This window comes from Propithecus coquereli, unplaced genomic scaffold (assembly GCF_000956105.1).
Source record: "Propithecus coquereli isolate 6110/MARCELLA unplaced genomic scaffold, Pcoq_1.0 Scaffold426, whole genome shotgun sequence".
Lineage (NCBI taxonomy): Eukaryota > Metazoa > Chordata > Mammalia > Primates > Indriidae > Propithecus > Propithecus coquereli.
Genome location: NW_012150019.1, coordinates 1,294,640 through 1,312,461, shown reverse-complemented (window position 1 = coordinate 1,312,461; position 17,822 = coordinate 1,294,640). Strand labels below are relative to the sequence as shown.

Sequence of the window (17,822 nt, the reverse complement as noted above, 5' to 3'; positions counted from 1 at the left end):
TTCCTCGCCTCTCATCCAGTCTTCCGGTTACAGGCGGACCCTTTATCTTAAGTTCCCCAGTTTTCCTCCGGAGCCTGACCGAGATCCCACCCTGTCGGGGCGGAACGACATCCGGTATCTCTCCTCACAGTTCATTTCCGCCCTTCACCTGCGTCTCTGCTTGCGCCATTTCCGCCAGCCTGGAGTGTCTCCGCCCTTCCCGCCTCCCTTCTCCGAGCGTCTTAAACACAGGCCTCGGGCCTACAGCTCTGGGGGTACTTGGGGAGCAGGGGCAGGTCTGATGAATGACCCCTCCCCCCAGGTCCCCGAGGGAGAAGCCTCTACGTCTGTTTGCCGGGTACATCATATTTAGTTTCTAGATCATTATTTGAAATTATCTGTGACTTTTTAAAACTCAAATTCTGCTGTTAAAAAATTTCCCCATCAGGCCCTGGTTTTTTTTTAAGTTCTTTATTAAAAATTAAAAATTTACCTGGGTTCATGAGCCTTAAAGCAATTATTTATCCTTTTCTCAAATTTTACATTAAAAAATTAAATCTGCGACCCCAGCCTCCCCCTTAAATTTTTTCAAACGTATCATCTGATAAGGGATCAGGATTAGGATAGGCCTCATCTCTCGCTGAAGCTGTAAAAAGAAATGGGGAATCAAAGGGAGGAACAAGTGGGAATGTCAGAGATGGATGGGAAGCACCAGCCAAGGCCAGGGCCCTGACTACTTCTGCCTTTTTCTCCTTCCTCAGCCCAAGAGTTCCATGGCATCCACTTCCCGCCGCCAACGCCGAGAGCGCCGCTTCCGTCGGTACTTGTCTTCCGGACGGCTGGTCCGGGCCCAGGCCCTCCTCCAGCGACACCCAGGCCTTGATGTAGATGCTGGGCAGCCCCCACCACTGCACAGGGCCTGTGCCCGCCACGATGCCCCTGCCCTGTGCCTGCTGCTTCGGCTCGGGGCTGACCCTGCCCATCAGGACCGCCATGGGGACACAGCGCTGCATGCTGCTGCCCGCCAGGGCCCAGATGGTGAGTCTGCCCGGTGTGGAACAAGGTCATGAGCAGCTGATCAGATCTGAAATGAAAGCCAACCAGTAGTCAAGAAATAAGCTAGTTATTTGGTCCGTGGGACCTAGGGAAGGAGTTAACCGGGTTGGCATTTGGCTGTCATTTCTGTCTTTGCATTACTGAGCTACTATTGTCTGAAGAAGCCAACATTCCCAAAACAGCAACTGGTCTTCAAATTTCACATCTTTCTAGATAAGTAGCTACTTTGTTTCTTGTCTGGTTGTTTGCCTATAGGGCAAAAAGTAGCATAGAAGGTAGGCTTTGGAGTAAGATTGCCTGGGTTCGAATCCCAACTCCACACTTAATAGCTGTGTATTCTTGGGCAAGTTACTAAACTTCTCTGAGGCTCAGTTTGCCCATGTGCAAAATTAAACAAATAATAACAGCCCTTGCTATATGCCAGGCACTTCTCGAAAAGTAACTGACTTAATCCTCACAACAATTTATAAGGTAGGTACTGATATTATCCGCCATTTTCCAGGTGAGGAAACAGGGCACAGAGAAGTTAAGTCATTTGCCAAAGTTACACGGCTAGCTAGTCACTGGTAGAGCAGAGACTGTAACCCAGGTGGCCTAGCCAGAGTTAACGCTCTCAACAACTGTGCTGCCTGTTATTCATCATAGACTCATACAGTGATTGCACTATGTTCAAAGTACCCATTCTATGACATATATGCTTTGAAAATCAATTGACATAGTACATAATTAGAGCACCTGGCACACAGTAAGCACTTGCCAGATGCTGGGGATTGTTACTTCTGTCGTTATCAACAGGTCCGTACTCCCTTATCCACAGTTCTGCAACTCAGAAACACTCAGAACCAAACATTTTCATCAGTCTGCCACCAAAACCCATTTGGTAACAAAGACCTAACCTGAACTGAAGTGAGACAATCTATGATTTGTTTTTATCCTACTGATGTCAACAGTCATACATTTCACTGCAGAAACACTCATGTTATTGGTTATTAGGACTATCCAAGCCCTCCTGGGCTGCCTAATATACAGTGTATGTACTTTTAAAAAAAAAAAAAAGACTGGTCAAGTCTTGCAGCAGTGAGAAGGGAAGGAAGAGAAAAACAAGGAGTTCAGTCTGTAAAACTGACTAGGAACGATCAATTGAGATAAGTCACTACCTTCAGAACAGCCTAGTGTGGGTACTTTTACATCAGCTCTATCAAATCCCAGAAACAGTTCTGAAATACCTTTGATTTTTCAGGACTCAGTTACAGAATGTGTTAATATTGTAGTGGCAGTGGAAACAGCTCTGTAGAGGTATGATCCTTCTTAACTAAAATAAAAGGTGAAATTCCCTTTCCCCATCTGGAGATTCCTTCTAGAGTAAGAACATGAAGGAAAGCCTCTAGCTTGGGATGAACAACCCTACCTCAATCTGATTTGCTGCTATTACCATCCTCCAGCTCCACAAGTATATATGGGAAGCCCTTCCCCCCAAAACCTCCTCCTATGGTTAAAAATCCCCTTTTCTTTAATTTCCTTTAACATACATGAGATGGACTGGCATATTCACATTTTTTGGTAGACTTAAAAGCAAAGAGTAGGTTTACCAAGTCCCTACTAGAGTGTTGAGTTAGTACAGTCATCTAACTGGACACTGATGTTGAAAGAGACAGGATGGTGGAAGGCAACAAAGCAGAGAGCATCCAAATCCCAGCTCTACCTTTGATGGGGACTGGGACGTGCCCCTTACACCTCTCTGAGCCTAATTTACCTCTCAAAAGTGGGAAGTGTGACAAGTAAACAAAGCAAGCACTTGGTGCATTTTTGACACCTGCTAAGTGATAAGTCTTTTTATTTTTCTATTACCCACTTAAGGCTTTTTGAGTAGTAAAAATGCCCCTGATAGTGTAGTAGGCACTTCTTTAATTGTCTTAATTTCTAAGATGTGCATGAGATTGATACTATCATTTACAGATGAGGAAAGCAGGGCCCAGAAGGTTCAGGAACTTGTGTGAGATCTAACAGCTGTCAGGTCATTGTTTTCCAAAGGGGGACTCTCACTCAGTGCCTTCACTCCCAAACCCTGGTGTCCTCCTCAGGCCTTATTTTCTCCTGGTCCCCTGCCAGCCCTGCCACCAGGTGGCCTTCTAACTCCGTGGTCGAAAGGCTCATCTCATTCGTTTCTCTAAAGAAGTTTCCAGCTTCTTTAGAGAAATGAATATATCATCTTTGAACAGATTAAATGACCCAGGATCCCTGCTGGGAGTTTTTCCCCTCAGTTCCCATGTTGGGTCTGAGGGATGCGCCAGTTCACATTGCAGTGGCTGGACTGGATTATCACACCGCCTGAGATGCCTTGAATGGCTTCTACCTTGTAGGCTTTTGGTAACTTCTTTTTAGAACCTACCAACTCAGGGGAAGGGGTCTTAGCTGTCAGAGACCCCTGTATAAATACAGCTTAATCAGACACTAACCATTTCTCTACATACAACAGAATTAGTGTGAACATCGAGAAACAGGTTCATTTTCTCAGTCTTTGGAAAAGGTATAAAGCCCAAAGCCAGCCTGTTTTTGGTTTTGTTTTTGTTTTTATGGTAGCATTCACTGCCCTTCTGCTCTGTGCCAGCACGGTACTAGAGAGATAATGTCCACTACCACTTCAATTTGCACAGTAGAAGTAGGCTGTAGCCCTATTTTACAATGGCTGAGCCATCAGGTTTGTGTTCCATTTGCCTTTCCAGCCTTGCCTCCCACTGCACACCCTCAGAGCCACAGCTCCAGCTTTGTGGCTCTGTCTTCAGTGGCGCTAAGCCAGTCTTTCACAAGCCTGCTTGGCTCTTGCCTGTCACCTCCCCTTCCACCTGATTTCCACTTTACAAAGAATTATCCTCCCTTCCCAGCCAGTGCAAGCCCCACCTCCTCCTCGAAGCCCTCTCTGACCACCCCAGCTGCTGGCACCAGTTCCTCCTCTGAGTCTCAGTCGATCTGCACTCAGTATAAGCTTCTCGACGTTGGCATTTTTTAAAAGTGTGTTCTTTTTCCAGTTAGTACGTTTGTGCCTTTGAGATGGAAATCATGTCTTACGTGGGTAAGGGAATTCATCACTAAGACAAAGTAAATCTTCCTCCACAAAGTGTTCTTCGTATTTATTTTTCCTAGTATGAAAGTATAGCATATTAACTAAAGAACACTGGGGAAAGTTGATCTATACTGCTAAGTTGATATAAAGGTGGTATTTCAAATACTGGAGAAAGGTGAACTATTTAATAAATGATGTTGGAACATTTGCCTCATCTAGGGAAAAATAGAGTCCTACCTCACACCTAACTCAGAAGTAAATTCCAGCAGAGTAAACGCTTAAATGTGGCAGAAAGGTCCACACCAGATGGAGGGGTTGCACCTAGGGAGAAATAAAACTTGGAAGGCGTATTAACATAGTTTTTAAGTAAAAATATGAAATAAAATAACTTGGAAGGCAGTATCAAAGAAAACTTTAGCTTTATCCATGATGATTTTATTTCTCTAGCCCTGTGATAGGAATAGGAGTGTTTATTGTATTATGCTTTGTACTATTTGAATTTTTTAAATTTCTAAAGGTAAAAGTAAATGTACATAAAAATAGTGGAAAAAAATATGAGGGAATATTTTATAATCATAGGGTAGGGAAAGCCTTCCTAAGAATGAAATTAAATAAAAAGTCAGAAAAGAAAATATTGATACAAATTTAACTACCTCAAAATTTTAAAAGACAGGTAGGAGAAAATAATTGACAATATGTAATACATATAACATTATATATAGAACTCTCATATCAATATGTATAATTTCCAAGGAAAAAGTGGACAGAGCACATGAACAAGTCATTCACAAAAGAAATACAAATAGCCAAATAACATATGAAAAAGAAGAAAACTTCATTAATAAAATCATTTTTAATCTACCACATTGGCAAAATTAAGAGGGTTGATGATATTCGATTTTAATAAAGGAAGACTCAGGCAGACTTGTATATTCTCGGCACAAACTTATTGAGAGTAATTTGGCAAAATCGCACATGTTCTTTGACTCAGAAATTCCACTTCTGAAAATCTACCCCACAGACTGTAACGAGTCCACAAAGATACACTTATGAGGCTGAACATTTTTGGAAACAGTCTATTGATTGGGGGTAGGGAGATTTGTTTCATACACACAATGGAACACTAACTACACAGTCATCAAAAAGAATGAGGTAGACTGTATGTATTCCTGTGGAAAAATATAAACGAGATGTTAAATGAAAGCAGTGGGTTGCTGAACAATTTATGTGTTATGGTCACATAACTCTGAATAAATTTGTCATATGTATGTGTTTGTGTACACCAAGACAAGACTGGGAGGGATCACAGCAAACTGTTAATAGTTAACAAATTTATTCTCCTTTCCTTAAAAAGAAAAAATTTCAACTTAATTATATCCCTTTCACATTAAAATATCAATTAAATAAAATTGAGGGGAAGCCACCTATAGTCCTAGTACCCAGAGACTAGAATTTTCACATATTTTTTTCCAGTCTATTTTTTTCAACTATAGAATTTGGTCTCTTTTTAGGCAGTGATGGTCAAATCTTTACAGTTTTGTAGCCAGTTTTTTTTCCACACACAAACATTATTTGTAGTGGCTGTTTACAATTTTATGACATATTTTACTTATGTTTTTATAGTTGGAGGCCCTACTCCTTAAAACCTATAAATTTAAAACCTCCCATGCAAGGCTGAACACCCACCACCCTCATACCTGCAGCAAGCCCTGGTGTGGAATACGCAGTTGAAAGACGAGACTGAGTACTTACTGGGTGGGACAAGTTGGGAGGGCCTGTGACAGGTCACAACAATACTAAGGAGAAGTGCCCCCCCCCATGTGGTTCAGGTGGGGGTGGTGGGCCTTGGCCAGCCAAGGCTGGGCCCATTCTGTCTTCCTGCCTTCCTGGCAGTGATGGGTCAACCCTTCCCCTGTCTCATCCTTCTGCCAGGTAAACAGTACTTTCCAGCACCACAGAATAAAGAGTTAAGGACTGCCAGCCTATTTCCTCCTACCCTGGTGAAAGAAAGTAGGTCCACAGGAAGGAAGGCTGCCTCCCTTACCTTCCTCTGTCCCCAGAATGAAAGAAGTGGTTGGTGGCCACAGCAGGTGGGCCTGGCCAGGGTGCCTGGGTTGGCAGTGAAGCAAGCAGCGTGGCAGTCGGCTAACGCTGGGCCCAATGCAGTGAGGTCAGGACTCAGGAATGTCAGTCCCTCTCGTGTTTTCTCCCAGTCCCTGGGTGAGACCCCATATCTCACTCAGCCCCCTTTCACCTGCTCTGGTGCTGGCAGCGTTTCTGTGACTCAGACTCGTGTCTGGTCTACCTCCCCATGCCCTCCCATCATCCCCAAGTGATGCTGGCTGACACAGATTCTCCTGAAACATTTATTTTACTCACTTTATTGAAGAGTGATATAGAAAGATAAATGTTATACATGTGTATATTTATAATGGTACAGGGTGGAGAGTTCAGATATTTTACCAGTTGATGTATAGTTTCAGGTGAGAAAATAAGGAATGTACAGTGACAATATTTCAAGTCAAAAATGGAATACATAGTCAAAGGATTTTGCCACTGCCTTGGTGACTAGAGGCAGGCCAAAAGTCGTCATTTGACACAGTAGAACTCACAGGACACTAAAATAGTTTGTGGGGACATGGGTCAGAATATTTAAACTACCACACTTAGCGCGCATGTGGTAAACTATCAGCATGTATCGGTCAGTGATGGTTATTTCCTAATACCCAGGAAGCATCCATATGGGCCACCCTTCCATTGCCCTAGACCAAGGAAGTGAGTGACCGGCAGGATTGAAGATGGCGGCCCAGCCGAGGAGTGGGAGTCCCAGCTAACTTCTGCTCCCTGCTCTCCCACCAACAGCCTACACAGACTTCTTCCTGCCGCTGCTTAGCCGCTGTCCCTCTGCCATGGGAATAAAGAATAAGGATGGGGAGACCCCTGGACAAATTCTGGGCTGGGGACCTCCCTGGGATTCTGCTGAAGAGGAGGAAGAAGACGAGGCTTCCAAGGAGCAGGAGTGGAGACAGAAGCTGCAGGGCGAGCTGGAGGACGAGTGGCAGGAGGTCATGGGGAGGTTCGAAGGTGAGGAGTCCACTGCCATCCACAGCTGCCCTCCCTCCCCACTGGCCGCTTGCCTGTGCCTCTGCATGAGGCACCACCCTGGGCTCCTGCGCCCTTTCTCTGTCCCCCTGCCGCTCGGGGCCCACCACCTCCTCACAGCCTCCTTCCAACTACCCCCATCCTGCCCTTCCAAACAGATGACGCTCCCCATGAGACCCAGGAACCCGAGTCCTTCTCAGCCTGGTCAGATCGCCTGGCCCGGGAACATGCCCAGAAGCGCCAGCAGCAGCAGCGGGAAGCAGAGGGATCCTGTCGACCCCCACGGGCTGAGGGCTCCAGTCACAGCTGGCGGCAGCAGGAAGAGGAGCAGCGGCTCTTCCGCGAGCGAGCCCGGGCCAAGGAGGAGGAACTGCGTGAGAGCCGAGCCAGGAGGGCCCAGGAGGCTCGCGGGGACCAAGGGCCAGAGCCAGCCAGGGCCGGGCCCAGGGCAGAGCATCCCAGAGGGGTGGGGAGGGGCAACCTCTGGCGCTTTGGCGATGTGCCCTGGCCCTGCCCTGGGGGAGGGGACCCAGAAGCCATGGCTGCAGCCCTGGTGGCCAGGGGCCCCCCCCTGGAGGAGCAGGGGGCTCTGAGAAGGTACTTGAGGGTCCAGCAGGTTCGCTGGCACCCTGACCGCTTCCTACAGCGATTCCGAAGCCAGATTGAGACCTGGGAGCTGGGCCGTGTGATGGGAACAGTGACGGCCCTTTCTCAGGCCCTGAATCGCCATGCAGAGGCCCTCAAGTGACCCTTGGGAAAGAGCAAGAAACTTCGGGGATGGAGCCTCAGGGGTGAGGCAGAAGGAAGGGTAAGGTCAAGGATGGGGACCACAAGGAAGAGCCAGATGCTGCCCGGCGGAGGATACGGGTGGGAGCGAAACTTGTAACGAGTGGGGGTGGGGGACACGGGCCACCACTACTGCTCCTTGACTCTGCCATTTCCTAATAAGACCTGGTTCCACATCTCACTCCCGGTGTCTCCTCTGCCTTTTTCCATTGCTGTGGTTTTCATCACCCATGACATCTCCTTTCCCTCCCCGCCTGCCGAAAGCCACAGCTCCTACACACCTACAATACGCACGCTCGCACCAATGCGTGCCCTCAGCTGGACGAGAAAGCCCTGCTGGCCCACCCCCAGCCCGGCCTAAGAAGGCCCAGGTGGCCCTCCAGCGTCACTCTGCTCCCTATGCTGGGGTCCTGGCCACTCTGCAGTCTGCGGCTGGAGAAATAGATGTGAACAGAGGCAAAAAGGGGAACAAAACCAGTTTCCCTCCCCTCCCCACCAGGCAGAACCACATCCTCCTCCCCACTTAACACCCCCTTCCCCCAACACAGGGCTTTCCCTTTGCTGAGTCACTGAATGAGCCGAGTTGGGGGCAGCTGGGGCTGGGGGGCATGAGGAGGCTAGGGAGGATGGGGCACACAGTGGAAGGGATGGAGGAAGAGCCCTGTGGGGGAGTGGAATTTCAGCTGCTAAAATTAGGAGCAGGGGAAGGAGGCGGAAAGAGCCAGATTATGTAACCTGGGGTATCTGTTCTTGGGCAACCAGAGATCCACGCCCGAGATCCAGGCTCCTGGCTCCACTGTCTGCCCTCTAGCTTCTCAGTCTGTCCCTCCTCCTCCAGGACCCCAGTCCTCGTCTCTGCCATCCAGATTCTGCCCCCATCCCAAACCCAAGTTCCTTTCTGGGCAGCCCAGGCTTGGCCTTCCCCATAAACATCTCCTTTTGCAAGAAGCAGTGGTTGAGATCCTAAGGGGTGAAGGGAAAGGGTCTGGGATTCCCACGGAAGAGGAAACTAGAGTCAGAAATAGTAGACCAAAGCCCACTGCTATCTCCCGGGACACAACTGGGAAATAGTGAAAAGAAAGGGCAGGACTGGCCAGGCACAGTGGCTCACACTTGTAATCCTAGCACTCTGGGAGGCCGAGGCAGGAGGATGGCTTGAGGTCAGGAGTTCAAGAGCAGCCTGAGCAAGAGCGAGACCCATCTCTACTAAAAATAGAAAAACTAGCCAGACGTGGTGCCATGCGCCTGTAGTCCCAGCTATTCGGGAGGCTGAGGCAGGAGGATCACTTGAGCCCAGTAGTTTGAGGTTGTGAACTAGGCTGATGCCACAGCACTCTACCCAGCGTGACAGAGTGAGTCTCTGTCTCACAGAAAAAAAAGAAGAAAAGGGCAGGACAGACAGGAGAGAGTACAGGTGTGCGCTGGTGTGTGCACAGAGAACATAGACATGCACAGAAACTTATTTTTCAGATTTCAAGCCTAGGTCTATACAGGAGAACCCCAGGAGTAGGAGTGGAAGGCAGTAGAGGTCAGGGATGCAGGCCTCTGGGAACAGGGAGTGGGCATGAGCCCTCAGAGAAGACGGAGAGCCTGGCGTGAGGAAGAGGCCCAGGGCCTCTGAGGGACCGGGCAGATGTTCAGGGGCAGGAGGGGCAGAGCTGGTGAGAAAGGTCCTGTGAGAAGCCGCTGCTGTGATTCAGAGAAGAGGCTTCAAGCTGTGAGCAGCCCTGGCATCCGGTTCCTCTCACAGGCCAGAGATTTCGGAAGTGGCATGCAAAGAGCCCAGGTTGGGAGTAGGGGGAGTTAGGATCCCTGGCCGGGGGTTCAGAGGTAAGCAGCAAAAAGCTTTGGTGTCCAGACTGGCTCCTCCACCCAGCCAGTTTCTCTCTGGTCTTTAAGCACATCATTTCCTCTTCTGTGATAGTTACATAAAACCAAAGCAGAATAAGCCCTGATACCTGGGCCCCCAGACCGCTCTCTTTTCAACGTCTCCTCCCGCCCCCCCTCCGTGTCTGGCCCCCAGTCCTGGTGGGGGTTCCCCTGAGATAAGGGCTGTTCACTTTCTCTGACCACATGGTTTCCGCTTCTGTGTCTCTTGTTTCCTAGGCTGATAAAAATACTGAGCCGTAGAGGCCCTGGCTTCCTCCGACCCCTTGGGGCAGGCAGCAGGCATCCTGTCCACCATGGTGGGGGCAGGGAGTGGGGCCCAGGGATCCCCAAGGGGTGACTCAGTGCCTGTCAAGAAACTCTGGGGCGGTGGAAGTGCATCTCTGCTCTCTAGAGCTGGGACCAGGAGCTGAGTCTCAGTGGAGGATGCCGTTAGGGTTCAGTTGGAGAAACGGCTGGGAAAGAACAGTGAGATTGAAGAGGGTCCTTTTGGGGATTGGGGTGGGGCAGGTTTGGGTTAAGTTAGGAAAAGGATCTGGAAAGGACTCTATTCAGTGCAGGGCAACTGAGCATCGTGTAGCCCGAAGATAAATTCAAACCCTGCTTCAAGTTTGCAGTCTAACAGGGGAGGCAGACCCATGTTAGTCAACTGATTCAAGGCATGCTGAGTAGCCTCCACAGTAGGGTACGGTGGAAACAGAAAAGGGAGAGCGAATCCCATCTGAAAGCATCCGGGAGGCTCTGGGCGGGAGAGGAGCACTTGACCTGCTCTGGGGAACGTGGGACTTGGGTGGGTGGAGGGGACGGAAAGGCTCCCTGGGTCGATGGAATGGCTGGAGCAGAGAGGCTGACAGCCAGAATGGTATGCCCAGGAGAAAATGAGTCCTGGGGTAGAAGCGGCACGGGGATGAGGGAACATGTGGCAAAGAAAGGACCACAGAATGCCAAGGTCAGGGATTTGGACTGCGACAACCGTGACGAAGAGGGAGACCAGGACAGTGCTGCAGGAGTACAGAAAAGAAGTAAAGTGAGAACGCCACCATTTTCGAATATTTTACTGTGTTAACCAGCCCTTTTCCTAACATCAGGAGTCCTGTCAACATCTGTCCAAAAGATGGGTGGTGGACCCCCATTATACAGATGAGGAAATAAAGGCACATAAACACACTGTAACTTACTTAAGGCCACACAGCTAAAAAGTAGTGAAATTAGCATTCAACTCATCCAACTCCAAACCTCATGTATTAATACTTCTACTTAAGTTCCAATAACCCCAAATGGCATTAAAGGAAGGAAAAGATTTTATAAACCTTGAGGAGACATTAGGACATGACAACTGGCTGGACGTGGGAGTGGGGAAAGTGGAGTCTTAGGCGACTCCAAGTTCTGAGCCAAGGGGATTGGAAGGGTGGTGACGCCCTGAACCAAGAAGGAGGAGTGTGGCTGAAGGGAAAGATAAAGAGTTGACTTCAGACATTCAATTAATAAACTTTTATTAAGCACCTGTTAGGAGCAGGGCACTGCTAGACAATAGGCATGAGTGATAAGGTCACTGTCCTCATAGAATTTGCAGTCTAGTGACACAATATACAGGTAACTTTCCATAATAATTGCGGTGCACTTGCTTAGAGTAATGAAGTGTTCAAGGAAAGCTTGCTGAGTTTGAGGTGCTAGCATGACACTCACGTGGAGATTTCCAGCAAGGAGGTCTGGAGCTCGAGAAAAGTTCAGAGGGATAGATTTGGGCATCGTTCCCTTCCCAATAGAGGCTGAGTGTCTGAGTGAACAGAATCCTCAAGAGAGAGGGTGGAGTGACCAGAAGAGCCCTGAGGATGGTCAAAGGAAGAAAACCAATAAAGGAGAGAGGTGGGGGGAACAGAGAAAGAGGGTGGCGGAGGTGGGGGCTATACGCCAAGCGGAGACTGGGCAGCCACGTCTGAGGCCTCAAAGAGGTCTGGTAGGTAAGGGTTGAAAAGATTGTTTGGGCTCAGGAACTAGACAGTTACAATTTTGAGAAAACAGTTTCCATTTAATAGAGGGACAGAAATCACTTTACACAGGTCGAGGAGTGAGTAGGAGGTGAAAAGGAGGCAGTGGGAGCAAAGTCATAGAATGGCGAATACAGAAGTGAGTAAGAATCATCTCTTAGTTCTACCTACAAATTTTACAGATGAGGAAAATTTTATTCAAAATTTTCCTGTAAAAGTAGTTAGTTAAGGGGTTAGTCTTTTGAGACATCACGCAGAAAGGGAAGGTGAGAGATGGAATGAATATTTTGAGGGAGAACAAATCCAGGGAAGGATTTTTTGGTTTATTTTCAAGAAATAGAATATAAAATAAAGGGAAGGTGCAAGAAGAGACAAAAATACTGAAAATGTAAGAAAGAGGCCAGGCACGGTGGCTCACGCCTATAATCCTAGCACTTTGGAAGGCCAAGGTGGGAGGATCTCTTGAGCTTAGGAGTTTGAGACCAGCCTGAGCAAGAGCGAGACCCATCTCTACTCAAAATAGAAAAATTAGCTTGGCATCATGGTGGGCGCCTGTAGTCCCAGCTACTCTAGAGGCTGAGGCGGGAGGATCCTTGAGCCCAGGAGTTGCAAGTTGCAGTGAGCTACCATGATGCCACTGCACTCTACCCAGGGCGACAGAGTGAGACTCTCAAAAAAAAAAGGAAATTGAACCCCCCTTCACACTCTCCCCCTTCAGAAACAAAAGAAGGGTGAAAGAATATACTAAAGACAGAAGTGGGAAAGGGCACAGATAAAGGGATCAGCCTTGGAAAGAAGAAAGAGGACTTCTGTGAATCAAGAAGAAAAGGAAAAGCTTTGCGCAGTGGCAGTGTGGTAGCCAATGAGGTTTATTCGAGGCGCAGTTATTGCTAACCGAAAACTTTTCCCAATACCCCACCATGATGACTTGCAATATAGTCAGCACTGGCAATTTTTGACAGTCTCTACGGGGACTGAAAAAAAAAGAAGAAGAAAAGAAAGACGAACTGTGAATAGCAAAGTGGAGGGAAAAGAAGGAAGTGAGGAGATCCACCTTGGATGGCTTTAAGCTCAATGAAACAGATGACAGCATCAGCACCTGAAGGGGAAGAGGTAGGATGAAGGGCATAGGAGGCACGGAGCGTTAGAACGCCACATGCAGGAGTACAGTGGGGAGTCCACAAAGAATGGTTTTTGTAAGAGTTTTGTCAAGGAACACTGATGACCCTCTGACATGAGATGGCCAGGATTAGCCTCTCACAGTGACACGACCCTCCTGCAATGCTCGGCAGCCTAAGAAAAGACTCAAGAATGAGACCACTGAGTTTATCCAAGTAAAGTTTTTCAAGGTCTTCTTGATAGAACATCGTGCAGGTAAGAGATACTAAAATGCTGGTGAAAGTGTAGTTGTGATTGTTGACCGTGCAGTACGTGTTAAACCAAATCTACAGGGAAAACCAGGAAAGTAGAAGCTGGAAGTCTTGGTGAGAATAAAGAGCTGATTCAATGGGAGGGAGACAGTGAGATGTGAAAAGTGAGTGGTTGGGAAGAGAGGGAAAATTCAGAGTTCAAGACCTTGAAGGTAGCCCCGGAGTTTGAAGTTACAGTGAGCTACGACTGTGCACTCCCTCCCGCCTGGACAACAGAGCAAGACCCTGTCTCAAAAACAAAACACCAAGATTGTGAAAGCGTAGCCCTTCCAAAGGATGCTGAGTTTCGAGGTACAACCTTACTCATGGATGACTAAAGTGAAGCAGAGAAAGAGGCTGTAAAGATGTTGAAGTTGAGAAAGTTGAAGAACCAAGAGGCCAGAGTAAGATTCATCTGATCTGTGTGGTTTTGAAGTCACTGACGATAGTGGTAGGAGAGGAAATATGGAGAAAAACTGAGCTACATACACAAGTTTTTAAGAGCATAGTACAGATGTTGATGGAGAAGATTGTGCTGTGAGGACGGGAAGAGTGTAGCAAATGGTGCAGGGGGAGAGAAGAAAAAAATGACCTCTCTTCTCTGCCCTGTTCCCCTAGTGATGGAGGTAGAAGAAAGAGCAGCCTTCGCCAAAGAGAGAAGTAGCACTAGGGGAAAGCCAGGTTTCAAAATGCCCAGAGGAAGATGCTTTCAAAAATGGAATAAAAGATTTGAATATATGTGGAGTTCCATAGAATATTGTGAAATGGATTGAGACAAGGGCCCTTGTCAGGTAGGGAACTGAATCCAGGGAGGTTGCATCCCAGTGAGAATTCAAGAGAAGACAGCAAAGTCTAGAAGGTTTTGCATCTGGGAGCGAGAGATTGTTGCTTCTGGAATTCAATGGAAGATGCACTGCGTTCATTGTGAGGGAAAACATAAATACTTCAACGAGATCTTATACACAAGATAAGGTATCGCTTCCAGTTCCATGGCTTTAAATGTTATCTTCATGCTGGCAACTCCCAATGTTCTTTCTCTAGCTCTGCCCTTGCAGACTCATATACCTAACTGCCAAGTGACGTCTCCACTTATGTCTGACTTAACACATCCAAAATAGAACTTTTGTTCTTTCCTAGTGGATGCTCTAAAAACAAACAAACAAAAAAATAGAACTTGTGGTTCTCCCCCCATCAGAATCTTGCTTCTCCCCCAAGCCTCCACATCTCCCCCATCCATCAACCCATCATCTAGTCCTGTCGACTCTAGCTCTGAACTATATAATATAGCCCAAACTTGCCCACTTTCCTCCACCTCCATGGCTACCACCATCTCCTCTTCAGCATGACTTCCACTGCCGCCTAACTGGTGTCCCTGCTTTCGCCCCTACCAGCCAGTCTAAACACAGGAGCCATGGTGATCTTTTAAAAACATAAATCCAGTCACCTCCACAGTCTCTGTCTCTCTGCCCCTCTGCCCCCATTGTCCCTTCTGTCTCTCTCTCTCTCTCTCTCACACACACACACACCCTCCCTCCAAAGGCTTCTCATGGTTGAATAAAATCTGGATGCTTTCCCCTCCTTGCATGGCCCTGCATGATCTGGCCCGGGCCCCCCTCCCTGGCCTCATCTCCCACCCCTCCCCCAGTCTCACTCTCTGCTCCAGCCACACTGACCTGCTTTCTATCTTCATCACCTCCAGCTCAGTTCCACCTTCCAGCCTTTGCAGTAGCTGTTCCTTTGCCTGGGATGCTTTACTCCCAAACTCACCTGGTCGTTCTTTCTTGTCAGAAAGAATGGAGTCTCAGCTTCAGAGAAAGAATGGGGTCTCAGCTTGGGGTCTCAGCTTCAATGCAACTCACTCATTCAGAGAGAACTTTGCTGACTACTGTGTTTAAAAGTAGCTCCCTGCCACTCTTGTCACATCATCCTGTCTTATTTTCTCATAGCACCATGTGTTGATTTCTTCTTCAGTTTATTTCTTTTCCGTCTTGTCTCACTGGAATATAAACTCCGCCAGTTCCAGTACCTTGTCTTACTCCTTTGCCTCTATGTCCCTACTGCCTAGGACAGTGCTCAGCACATAGTAGGCACTCAACAAATACTTTTTTTTTTTTTTGTAGAGATGGGATCTTGCTATGTCATCAAGGCTGGTCTTGAACTCCTGGCCTCAAGCGATCCTTCCACCTCAGCTTCCCAAAGTGCTGGGATTACAAGCATTGGGCCACCACGCCCAGCCTTAAATACTTATTAAATGCAAGGATGGATGAATAAGGGGTAGGGCAGGATAAAGTTCAACTTTAGGTTTGTGGCTCAGATTGGATTTACATTTAGATTCAGGTTTAAGTTTCATGTTAGGAGTGGTGATAAGTTGGTTTCAAGATTAGCTCTAGAAACAGGATTGGGTTGGTATAAAAGATAAGTTTTATTTGGGGGATTATTAATTGAGATGTGTTTAGATTTGAGGTTAGGGTTACAGTTGGGGTTGAGTTTGAGTTGTGATTTGGGTTGAGGTTAGATTTGGGTTAGGGTCAAATTTGGTAATAAATCCCAATTTAGGTTTTGAGGCTAAGTTCAAGTTTGAGGCTAATGTCATTTCAGCCTCATTTGGAGGCCTCAGAGATTTCACTAGTTTCTCCACAGAGACCACTATAGAGAATGTATTTCCCTGAGTTTGGGGCACAAGACTCCAGTCATCAGTTCTCCCACCCAGGGAAAGCCCCAAACCAACTGCTGGCCTCCCAAGAAAGAAACCGAATTTCATACAACCTCTGAAACTGAGATTGAAACCAAGATTGGCCCATCGCAAGGAGCATCCTTCAGCACATTGCAAACGCACGTGACACCAAGTCTCAGCCGGGTCTCGCCCTTCCTTCCTCTGACTCTCACGTCTCCCTGTCACTCCTTCTTGCCTTCCCATTTTTGTGTTTCAATGTCCCATTCTTCCTCTGAGACCTAAGTTTCTCTCTGTTTCTCACTGGTAATTGCAACAGCATTTCATGTTTTAAAATAGCTTAGCTGGGGTTTCTCAGGCCATCAGCTCATAGCATTAGAGAAGCAGAAAGAGACAACAAGAAGGAAAAAAGGCTGGGCGCGGTAGCTCACGCCTGTAATCCTAGCACTCTAGGAGGCCAAGATGGGAGGATCGCTTGAGCTCAGGAGTTCGAGACCAGCCTGAGCAAAAGTGAGATCCCATCTCTACAAAAAATAGAAAAATCAGCTGGGCATGGTGGTGCATGTGCCTGTAGTCCCAGCTACTCTGGAGGCTGAGACAGGAGGATGCTTGAGCCCAAGAGTTTGAGGTCGCCGTGAGCTATGATGATGCCACGGCACTCTAGCCCGGGCGACAGAGTGAGACTCTGTCAAAAAAAAGAAAAAAAAAAAAAGAAGAAGGAAGGAAGGAAAAAAGACCCCCAGATAAAGAGGGACACAGAGAAAAAGAAAGGAGCAGGGGCCCAGAGGGAAATCAACATTGACGCGAGAGACAGTAAAGTTAAGAGAACAAGAAGAGCCAGGCATGGCGGTGTATCTTCCAGATTCATTTTTCTAACATATCATACTAAGTGGGTCGCTCTCTTGCTTAAAATTTTTGGTGGCTCCCATCATATTTCTAAAATCTGAACTTCTTTTCTGGATTTTTAAACCCGTCAGAATATGCTCGCAGCTCACCCCCAGCCTCACCTCTGCTCCTTGCACTCGCGTGCAGCTGCACGTCTCAGCACACTTCACGCTCTCCCTTGCCTCCCGTCTTGGCCCAGACTCTTCCCTCCAACCAGAGTGCTCCTCCTGTCTTCTCTGCCTCTATAATGAATGCCCCCATCACCTCTGCCCTGGGCCAGGTTCAGTGGCCTTTCTGTGGGCTGCCATAAGCCTGCCATCATGGAACTTAATCTCACTTTAATATCCTTGACTTCCCCAAGGAGTTGAACATTCATTCAGCAAGTATTTTTTTTTTTTTTTTGAGACAGAGTCTCACTCTGTTGCCTGGGCTAGAGTGCCATGACATCAGCCTAGCTCACAGCAACCTCAAACTCCTGGGCTCAGCCAATCCTCCTGCCTCAGCCTCCCAACTAGTTAGGACTACAGGTGCCTGCCACCATGCCTGGCTAAATTTTTCTATTTTTAGTAGAGACAGGGTCTCACTCTTGCGCAGGATGGTCTCAAACTCCTGAGCTCAAACAATCCTCCTGCCTTGGCCTCCCAGAGTGCTAGGATTACAGGCATGAGCCACCACACCCAGCCTCTTCATCAGATCTAGTTTTCCCTGGGTCTTTGGGTCTTCATTCCTGAAGGCTCCCATGTCACTTTAAACTTCAACTAAATAAATTTGTTATGCTTTTCTCTTGTTAACCTGTCTTTTGTTAGGAGTGTGGGCCATAACCCTTATGATGGGTGAGGAAAGGTATCACCCCTTTCTGCCCCTACAGAATGAAAAGAAATAATAGCTAAGACTAGTAAAGTCTAAAAGGCAAAGTTGCAGGGCCTCAAGTAGGGAAGGAAAACAGGAGAAATAGCTCATATGCACCTGGAATGTTGCTCGTGTGCCTTAGAACACCA

At 47.6% G+C, this 17,822-nt stretch overlaps 1 protein-coding gene across 1 annotated transcript; it reads left to right on the top strand.

The window, feature by feature from the left end:
- Positions 1-158: 158 nt before the first annotated feature.
- On the top strand, positions 159-8,165 carry NFKBIL1 (nuclear factor of kappa light polypeptide gene enhancer in B-cells inhibitor-like 1). The gene is made up of 4 exons (XM_012653746.1): positions 159-337; positions 741-1,017; positions 6,959-7,180; positions 7,357-8,165. The coding sequence occupies exons 1-4, from the start codon at positions 281-283 to the stop codon at positions 7,944-7,946; spliced, it is 1,146 nt and encodes a 381-aa protein (XP_012509200.1). The 5' UTR covers positions 159-280; the 3' UTR covers positions 7,947-8,165.
- Positions 8,166-17,822: the final 9,657 nt, after the last annotated feature.

What these genes read in the sequence shown, in the direction of transcription:
- NFKBIL1 (XM_012653746.1), top strand. Translation starts at nt 281, where the DNA reads ATGAATGACCCCTCCCCCCAGGTCCCCGAGGGAGAAGCCTCTACGTCT. An exon ending in CCTCTACGTCTGTTTGCCGG is followed by an intron (nt 338 to 740) that starts GTACATCATATT and finishes CTCCTTCCTCAG; the next exon opens with CCCAAGAGTTCCATGGCATC. An exon ending in TGCCCGCCAGGGCCCAGATG is followed by an intron (nt 1,018 to 6,958) that starts GTGAGTCTGCCC and finishes TCCCACCAACAG; the next exon opens with CCTACACAGACTTCTTCCTG.